The sequence below is a fragment of the Lipotes vexillifer genome, unplaced genomic scaffold (genome assembly GCF_000442215.2).
Source record: "Lipotes vexillifer unplaced genomic scaffold, Lipotes_vexillifer_v1.1 scaffold713, whole genome shotgun sequence".
Classification (NCBI taxonomy): domain Eukaryota; kingdom Metazoa; phylum Chordata; class Mammalia; order Artiodactyla; family Lipotidae; genus Lipotes; species Lipotes vexillifer.
The window spans coordinates 249,551-260,049 of NW_006773157.1; the positions used below are offsets into that span (position 1 = coordinate 249,551).

At 38.2% G+C, this 10,499-nt stretch overlaps 1 protein-coding gene across 6 annotated transcripts in view; it reads right to left on the minus strand.

Moving 5' to 3' along the window:
- DPP8 (dipeptidyl peptidase 8) overlaps positions 1-9,042 on the minus strand; it is a 54,593-nt gene extending 45,551 nt beyond the window's left edge. The window contains exons 1-3 of one of the 6 annotated variants that reach the window (XM_007448110.1): positions 8,860-9,042; positions 7,006-7,142; positions 4,486-4,755 (exon numbers count right to left, since the gene is read on the minus strand). In XM_007448110.1, the coding sequence (XP_007448172.1) occupies positions 4,486-4,755; positions 7,006-7,042 (307 nt within the window). In that variant the 5' untranslated portion in view covers positions 7,043-7,142; positions 8,860-9,042. Of the gene's footprint in view, positions 1-4,485; positions 4,756-7,005; positions 7,143-8,592; positions 8,659-8,755 lie in introns of those variants that run through there. The other 5 variants (XM_007448113.1, XM_007448109.1, XM_007448114.1 and 2 more) reach the window with 5 other exon arrangements.
- Positions 9,043-10,499: the final 1,457 nt, after the last annotated feature.

Here is a 10,499-nt window from a genome sequence, read left to right on the forward strand (position 1 = left end):
CCTGCATCGGCAGGCGGACTCTCAAGCACTGCGCCACCAGGGAAGCCCTCAGGTTTCCTTTTGATATTCAAATTTTAGTCCCTCTCAAAACAAACATAAAAGTGTATAAGATGATGTAAGGATAAGTGTCACTTTTAGTTTTGTTTTTTTTTTAATTGTTAGTGTCTTACAAGTTGGCAACAGACTCATTAGATTCCAAATGGGGGTACTTTGTGACAACTTCAGACTACCAAGCTTCTTCTTTTTATGAATCATTTAAAGTATTTACTTAGAAATATACATAGGTCTAACAATTTGAGTTTTTCTTCACTATAAATGTTCTACCATTATAATCACTAATAAGTTTCAAATGAAAGTACATTCATATTAAAACAACACAGAATCTGATATCTGATTTGTTAAAAGTCTCTTCATCCTTTATTCGAGAATTGTGAAAGAAAGAGGTCTACACTAAGTAGAAGACAGATCTATTCTGTGAAATCATACAATAACTGAATGGGAAGATCACAGCAGTGTAGAATAAACTACATACCAAAGAGAAGTAATAGAAATACAACATGGTTATGAAGAGGGGAACCAAAGAAAACTCAAAGTAAAACAAAGTCCTTCTACTCTAAAAGGTGCTAGAAGGTATCACTTCCAAAAAAAGCTAGGGGAGAGTGAAGGAAAGAGAAAATAAATCACACAGGAAGAACAGAAACTCTCTCTAGTGGAACAAATCTTTAGCCTTGTGTTTCTGATAATTGCAGAGAAGGCAGTCTGTGGAAGGGCATGGTAACTTCCATGCTAACCCTTGCAAAGGTGGGGGATGACTCTCCAAATACCCACAGATTCCTTTATCCTTTTATTATCCTAAACTTTTCTTAAACCTTTCTTAGTTTGTTGCCTTTTGGAGTAAAAAAGTCAGGTATCAGCTGATACTTACTTCAGCACTTAGTTTTGCCTTAGATCTATTTTGTACATTCCAGAGTTACTTTGTTACATAATTCTTAAGACTGCAGTCACTTATCCATACCATTCATAATCTTACAAAATATGATCATATCCTCCTTAAGCCTTTTCCTTCTAAGAGCTTTCAACCTGCAAATATGAAAAAGCTGGTTCTCATCTACCCTCAAATGAGAGCCATCCACAATCACTTCAAATGCTCCTCTTAAAACTGCTCCTTGTTCCATAATGTCTTCCTTGGCTTCAACCTTGACCAATAAAAATTTCCAACACATTCTATGTACACACACACCAGTTCTGGTTAAACACAAAATGACCTTTTCCCATTGTTTCTTTCCTGTTGACACACTGCTATTTATTGGTGTCTGAACTATATTAAAACTTCTGAAACAACAGATTTACATGGAAAAATATTAATATTCAGATGGATATAAAAGACTTGAGCAAATGAAATGGCATACAACTTTCTTGAAAAGCTCAATATTTTACAAAGATTGTCCATTTTCCTAACTTCATCTATAAATATAATGTAATCTTAAAACAGTATAAATAGGATTGGGAGAAAGGAGCTCTAATCTAATTTTAAGCTCTCACAGAAAGACAAGCAAACAAAAATAATCAAGAAAAGTATGAAAAAGAGTGATGAAGGGTGACTAGTACTATAAAATAGTAAAACATCCAAAGTTACGATAAAAATAATAGTAACAGCAGTGTGACATTGGCACTTGATTTGACAGACAGATCAATGGAACAAAACGAAGTCCAAAGTAAATAAAGATTTCAAAAAATATAATTTGGAGCTGAGAAAACCTTTCTAGATGTGATGCAAAACTACATAAAAAGTAAAAATTTAACTACCAAAAAATAAAAATCACAGATTTCTACAGAAGGGCAAAAGGCACTAAAGGCAAAAGACATTAAATCTCAGGGAAAATTACTACAGTGGGTTAATTCCCTTCTTGTACAAAAAAGTGCTTTATGTCAATAAGAAAAGCACCCACAACCCAATAAAAAATAGACAATGATTACAAACAGATCAGTCACAGAAAAAGAAATACAAATGCCTTGTAAATATGGGAAAGCATGCTCAACCTCACTCATAATAAAATTAAAACTACAATGAAATATGGGGATATAATGTACAGCAATACTATATTGCATATTTGAAAGTTGCTAAGAGAATAAATCTTAAACGTTCTCATCACAAGAAAATTTTTTAACTATAACTATGTATGGTGACAGATGTTAACCAGACTTACTGCAGTGATCATTTCACTATGTATATAAATATCGGATCATTATGTTGTACACATGAAACTAATATGTCAATTAAAAAAACAATAATAATTAAAAAAAAATTACAGTGAGGAACTGCTGTTCACCAATCAGACTGGGAAAGATAAAAAGAAGTTTTATTACTCACTATTGGTACAGGTGTAGAGAAATACTCTGAGACAATGCTGGCAGGGATGTAAACTCTATAATCTCAATGGAGGGGCAATTTGGCAATATCAATACAAATTCAGAATCTGTACACCTTTTGTCCCAATAATTCCACTCTTTGGAATTAGTCCTATTAAGTAAATTCACACATGTACAAAAATGATCTAATACAGTGATATCTGCTCCCTCATTTTTTGTTAATACCAAAATAGAAAAACCTAAATGCCCATTATTAGAGGCCTGGTTAAGTAAAAGATGGCACAATTATATAATGGAATACTCTGGAGTTGCTTAAAAAAAAATGAATCTACAATTACTAATGTGGACTCATGCAGAGAACATCTCTTTAAAAAAAAATTGTCAAACAGCTTTGGAGGACGGGAGAAAACCTATTTTTAAAAACTTAATAAACAAAGGCACATTAGCAGGTCGGCCCTCAAACACATCTCTGGCTATTCAGCCCTTCCTTTCCCACCCAACCCCTAGCTGTGGGACTCAACTCAGGCCTCAGTTCCTCCAGTGTTCCCATCTCGCACATCCTTTCTTCCTTATTCTAACAACCATTCATTCCCTTCAGGCTCTGGGTTAGGAAAATAAAATAGTGTGACTACAGGAAGGAAACTCCAAAACTTATGGGCTTGTGATTCCATTTCAACTATTGTACTGGGAGTGAAATCCCTTTCTTTAAGCAGTTTTAATGGTTAATTCATAAACATTTTTGTGAGACATTTGTTTATAGTTAAGAATTATGGATGGTATGGCTATAATTTTTAACTATTATACTAAATATAAGGGTTCCTCCCCTAATTGTGCCCAAACTCTCTTCCAACCAAGCTGCCTGATTTAGCAAGTATGGATGGGCTTTTCTTATATTGCTTCTCCAATCTGAGGAAAGTCTGACTTTCTGCCTCCGAAAAAAACCACAGCATATGTTTCTTGAGAAAGATATATATATATTTCCTACACAGATGACTTACCTAAATATTTTAGCATCATCTCTCAATAAATGTGTTCAATGAGCAACAATTAATGAATAGGCTTTTAGGACTTAAGCTAATACAAATAATAATTACCAGTTGGTGAATGCTAGGCAGCATACTATAATTTACAAGTATTATTTCCAATCCTAAAAAATAATACTGTAAAAAATAATAATAATACTGTAATGAAGACAGCTGCTTGGGGGATGGGAATGGGGTCTACAAATTTTTTTTCTTTCCCTTTTTAGTTTCCTTCCTCAAACTAGCCATAGTACAATAAAACTTGGTTTGGCTGTACAAGAACAGTATTGTGTTTCTTAATATTGGTTTAAGTTGGAAATATTTTCATGTAAAATGTTTAATACTTAAGACAATCCCATGAGATAGACATTACCCTCATTTGATAGATGAGGAAACTGAGACCCACAGGGTAAACAAGTCAGCAAAGAGCAGATACCAGAGCTTAGGCTTCTGATTCCAAGACTAGCTCTTTATCCACTGCCCTTTGTCTATATATGTGCTAGGTTAGTCAATAACTAATCTGTGCCTAAGCATGATAGTTGCTCAGGATTTACTACCTATTCCTTTTACCACAACATCTTAGTAAAGCATTTACGGTGCATAAACAAACAAAGGAACAAAAAAGTCAATCAGTGGTATCGTGCATTTAATGAAGACAGACCTTAAACCTGGAGTGAATGGGCTCAGGAATAAGAGACCAAAACCAGCCTTGGTTTAAAAAAATGAAAGCAGTAGCTGTTGAGAGTGGGAACAAACTACTGTTTTTATTATTTGTGTTCCTAATCTGACCATTCCTAAGGAAAGGCATTTTGAACTAGCTTTAGGAAGAAGTAATATCTAGCATCTTTACTTTGAAAGTAAGATCATGATCAATTCATGATTTGTTATGTGCAAATAAAAATCAAGTTAATGGGACAAAAGAAAATGAAAACAGCACCAAAACTGAAGTTCTTTTAATTATTTTTTTTTTCCTTTGGTGGAACCATCACTGATTCATTCACTTATTTATTCACCAAAATTTGAGTGCCAATTGCATCTAGCCTGTTTGAATTAAGAAAGCATTTCCTTTCAGAAACTATGACTTCATACTCACCAAGGTAATAGATCCTGTCCGAATGAGGCCCATCTGGATCATTCCTCTTCACAAACATAAAATCATGTGGTGCCTTAGCCATCATGTAGCCATGATATTTTCTGGTATCAGCAAGCAGCTTTTTAAGCTGACTCCAGGAATATCGCTCAACATAAAACGGCTCCAATTTAGGCCGATCCTGTGATTCAATATTCTCCTCACACTCTGCAGTTTCAAAGATCTCAACACCAAGCTGTTCTGTTTCCATCGCTGCTGCCATGTTGCATTTTCCTAGAAAAATAAGGCACATGAAGTTCACAGGTCTGCCTTCTCTTATATTAATCAGAATGACAGTCTGATAGGGCCCCCCAACCCCCACAAAAAGGGGAAAAAATGCTTTTCAGTACAGTTGCAATTAAACTTTGTAAGAAAAGCAATAGCTCCCCCTTTTCTTCAAAAATGAGATTAAAAAAAATTGAGGTCATGTCTATTGCACAGTTGACTATAAATCTCTTGGGGAACTTTTATAAAAGGCTCTCCTTAAGTATCTCTTGCCAAAATTCCTTTTTCTTTCCCACACTGGAAGGAAACGGGCCATATGCCAGTTGGCTGCTATGTTCCTTCAAAGAGTATGTCAATAGTGAAGCTAAATGTGCCAAGGGAGTTAAGTGTTTTTGCACTTAAAAAAAGTAACTCATTTGATAAACGTGGACTTCTTCAGAGAACAGAAATAATCACGACCAATTAGAACAGTTATAAAATTGTGGCAAACAATGTACTTCTAATAACCTTTCTAGGGAGCTTACCCAAGATAATATAAATACTGTTTCCTTTTAAATGAGACTCCAAACAACAAAAGACCTAACTGGCTGGTACATTTTTTCTTTGTCTTTTGCTCTTGCCTAGACATCACTATCTGATGATCCCCTGTGTAACTCTATACTATAAGGAATTTATGTGACTATTACTACAGATTATAAAAATTCTATGATTAAATGAGAAAAAAGTGGCTTTAGTTGTAGTTTATGCACAAAACATTTAATGTTCGTAATATCAATATTTTGATAAAAGTCCAAACCCAATTTACCACTTCAACCCCAAAACAGTATTAAGATTTTATCTACTAATGATGTTTCTTTCATTTTACAAATCCAGAAGAGGATAATTTTTTCCTTTATCTATTTCAATATTTAAATGTAACAGGTGCAAAGTATCAGAGAAAATAACAAGAAGTGTTATCATAAGCCACTGTATGATATTCTGACAGGCATTATTCATAACGCTACCAAAAAGGAGCAACATAAACAAAAATTCTGGGGCAACCTCCTCTTTTTGAACTAATAAATGTCCGAAACGTGGACTTAGGAGATAAACTAGATTGCATTTGTGTAACCAATTCACATAATTATTAACTACTTCTACAACAAAAATCAATACATGGCTGTATATTTAACATGATGTCTTTTTTAAACCTTAATTTCACAGGTTAACAGGAGTTCATGGTAAAAACTACCAACCACAGAGAAAAAGTCATTAGCAGGTATGGGTTGTGAATTAGTCCATCAGGTGTGCTGGTGTGCTGTATGGCATTCGAAAGGAACAGAACTGTGAGGCCACGGCCACGATATTGTCTTTTTTCAGGCTACAGTGAACTACACTACCGTTTTCAATATAACAGTAGCAAGAGCAGCCAGAAAATCTACTGGAGAATTCTATAGTATACAACTTGTAATATTATTACAAGTGGGCATTTACCTCCAATGATTAAAATCCAAACAGCTCGACAGAGAAAAAGTCATTTAGCTCAACTGGTATTCAGCATATTGATATTAAGTAGCAGTACATGACAGCAGTGGTTGTTTGCCCATCTAAAAGCTGGTGGAGGTCGTTTTCTATCAAATTTGTCAATGGATCTAGTTTGATTCCTAACAGAGTAAGGGACAGGTGAGACAAGGAGATATACAAACTGGGCTCATTCTTCTCAACTCCCCTTCGTTAAACTTGGAACTTCATCTCCAAACCACTGCTTGAAACAATAGAGCTTGGGGATGGAACAGGGATGCTCAGACAGACTTCCCAAGCTTACTGCCCAGCTTCTTGAGTCATTATTTTGACATGTCTCTTACATAAAAGTTGCCATTACCTTGCACTTAAGCAAAACTATCTGGTATTCCTAAATTGTACTAGGTCCCTGGACTATTTCTCTATTTCACACACACACACACACACACACACACACACACACACACACACTTTACAGTTCAAATGACACTATTCTGTATTTTATGGTCAATGTATATCCTGCATTTCCTAGGCTAGACCTGATATTACATAATTTTAGTAATTTACACAAATGTGTAACTAACTGATTTAATTTCCAGATTTCCGTAACACCTTACATACAAATACATTCTCAAAATATGTGACCCGAGTTTTCTAATTGCAAAAATTAGAAAATAGGTCAGTACATGTTCTTAGCACAGTGCCTATATTTCACTGCCCCACCTACCTCTTCACTTAAGGCCCTTCCCTGGTGCCTACCTGATTGTATTTTCATCTGTTCAGATCTCTTCCACATTCAAAGAGATCTTTTTGAAGTGACTCAACTTCAAGCATAGATCCCTCTGCTCATCCTGCTCTCTTCTCACAGAAGTCTTTCCTTTTCTCACCATCCAATCCTGCTCACCAGGATAATGAAATAAGATATAAAGCTGTTGATCATTATTAAAATGGATCATATGTGCCCCAAAAGATTAAACCTAAAGTCTCAAATAGTACTTGAAACTGATGCATATCCTTTTTGATATAATATACAATGCCTGAATTACTTTGTATCTGCACTTTAATTATGAAAATTATAAACTGATTTTATTTCAGCAATGTACAGCCCAATTTACTCCAAAGAATATCCAAACGGTAGTGTAAATCCTGACATCCAGATACACATTAAAAGGTAAATTATGGAAGAACATTTAAAAGTATAAAAGGCATACAGATGTGAGGTTACTCAGTGGCTACTGCAAATCTTCAAAAATGACAGATGATTAATAATAAAATTTATTTCTATGTGCCTGGTCCTGTTCTTCTGCCTTTTATATAATAACCAATTTGTATTATTTTACAGAATACATATTTAGCTGACTGGAGACAGAACAGACTCAATAGAATAACTACTAAGAACTAGAGTCATTTTTGCGGAGAGAACTAACTTCCAGTTAACATCAAGATTTTCACAAGATAAAGAATGTACTACCCGTTTTCAGTGCATTCCATTTTTGCTCATTTCCTTTCCACATATACTCTGAAAATAACTGAACTAGGTAACTTCTCTAGAAACGGAAGTGTTAAGTTTGTTGAAATTCTGGCTTAGTAAAAGAAGAAAAGCAGGGTCTGTGATTATACCTGTCACTTTGTTATCGGTTTTAATTCTGGGCTCTCGGAGCCCAGATAGGTGATGGAGAGAGATGTGGCTCAGTGGCAAATGGAGGGAAAAAAAGTTGTGCTAACACAGCAACAACGGACTACGATGTCAAGACACCTCCCCATTCACTAGGCCCTTCATTCAGAGAAGAGCATGTAGGGTTAGAAAATAGCCTCAGGACTCTTGAATTTGGACCCACTCAAATGTCATTCCTTAATTTTTAATCCAGGCGCCAGTTTGTCCACTTAAACACCCCAAGCCTTGTTGAAACCTAGCTATTTCACTCGTCAGCTAGTTGAGAGGTTCATTATCACAAAGTGGGCAAAGATCTTGAAAGCTAGAATGCGGAAGAAGAGAAGAGGTGTAGCAGAGAATATTAAGAAGGGGGACTGGGGGAATGCCAAGTCTTAGAAGAAAAAATGTGTGAGGGGAGAGGTTTGAAAAAAAAAAAAGGGAAAGAAAAGCACCTATCCTGTGCCAGGTAGGTGAAACAGAATGAGAAGGGGACAGTAAACGAGGGAATCGACCTAAAGTGGGGCAGTAGAAAGAACACGAGCTGGGAAACCAGAAAATCTCAGTCCGAATGCGATCTGCCACAGTCGGACTTTAGGCAAATCCCTTCGCCTCTGTGGGCTTCCGTTTCTCATCTGTAAGCCCGGACAATACCCGGCTCCCAACCCCAGCAAGGCTCAATTAAGATAACGGACGTGGAAGTCCGGAGGCCAGCACCCAGCGCTCAGGGGGCGCCCAGTGAACGTTGGCTGACTCGGAATCTGAGAGCCTGGGTTTCCTCTTCCGGCAAGTGGGGCCCCGCCACCGGCTATGGCCCGCGCAGGGCGGCGCGCCGGGTAAACCGCAGAGCGGGCTAACCGGGAGAATGCGCCGGGCGGTTCCTCCGTGAGGCGGAGAGGCCCGAGTGGGCTGGGGCGCAGGCCTCGCGGGCGAAGGGGAAGGAGAGGGGGCGGATACTGCACCTTCCCCCCCCGGCCCCGCCCGGACCGTCCTGACGCGCGCTAAGGACCGGGCCTGCGCCGCTTCATGCCGCGCGGCCTCCACTCCCGACCCGGGGGCAGCGGCCTCCTTGGCTACGGCGCCGGCTGTAACCGAAGCGGTGAACGCGGCACTTAAAGGCGGCGGCGGCGGCGGCTCCAGCACTTCCGGTTTCTTGCGCGCTGCCCTTCAACGGGGGAAGGCGCAACGGAGCCAAGAAGAGCGCCGCTCTCTGCTCGGCGGGGTTCCCTTACGACAGTGCCGTCTAGTGGCCGGAGGAGCGAACGAGGCGCGGGAAGGAAACTGGGCGGGGGTGGGGGACAGAGAAGAAATCCAGAAAGGGGCAGTAACTTGCTGGAAATCACAGGACGAACTGTGGCACGTACGTAGTCATCTATTTTTTTCCTTCGACAAATATATATTGAGTGCCTCCTATGTGCCAGGCAGAGCTGTAGACACTGAGATTAGAACACGGAGCAAGCCAGGCAAAAATCCCTGCCCCTTCATGGAGATGACATGGAGAGGGAAGGACCAGGACCTTGGGGATTTTCTGGGTGTCTCATTGTTATGGTGGAAAGAAACCTGAACTTGGAATCAGAAAGCTTGGCTCTAGTACTAATTAATGACCTTCAGCAGGTCAGTCTCTTTGAGCCATGGTTTCTTTATCTGTGAAAAAGATGTAATAACGTCACTTAATTGCACTTAAGGAAAACCACATGTGTCATACAAACACATAAAGATGAAGGAACTGGGACCTAGGGCAGGGAAGTGAATGGTTTGCTATTATTAGGACCAGAGGCAGGTCTCTTGACGCGTAATTTATTTCCTATTCTACACCATACATTGGCTGAGAGAAAGAGAAAAGGGGAGCCTTGGGAGATGACTGGGAAAGTGGAAGGTGTAGAACAAAACAGTGGACAAGCTGGGCCTTCCCTATTTTATATTATTACAAGGACCCATTTGTCAGAGGTGTGTGTAATTAGGCTTTATTGTAATAAAAGTTCCATCTGAGTGCCATGTTCTACTCCTCAGTATGCAATTATTCACTCTGAGGTTAAATGAGTCTTTGCTCAGGCTTTTTTTTTTTTTTTTAGTTGAGTTCCTCTAAAAGTACAGTCATGTTTTCACTGGGATTCCTCTATGAAATTTGTGCAAAAAAAAAAACCCCAAAAAAACCCCAAACAAAAACAAACACCCGAAAGTACGTTTTAAGGCTTTGAATGCAGATGCATATGCTAACAAAATACAATGAAACATCTTGCACTTCATTTCATTCATCCAAATGTTTACTGAATCTCTGCCATGTGCCTGTCACTGTTCCAAGCACTGGTGCTACAACAGTGAATAAAGTAGGCAAAATCCCTGACTTTGTGCAGTTTATATTTGAATAAGAGGAAAAAGACCTCCCCAAAAGCAAAGAAAAAATATGTAATTTTATGGATTTCAAAAAACAAGCTCCAATAGAACCTACTGTATAGCACAGGGAACTCTGCTCAATACTCTGTAATAACCTAAATAGGAAAAGAATTTGAAAAAGAATCGAAACGTATATGGATAACTGAATCACTTTGCTGTACACCTGAAATGAACACATTGTTAATCAACTATACTGCAATAAAAAATA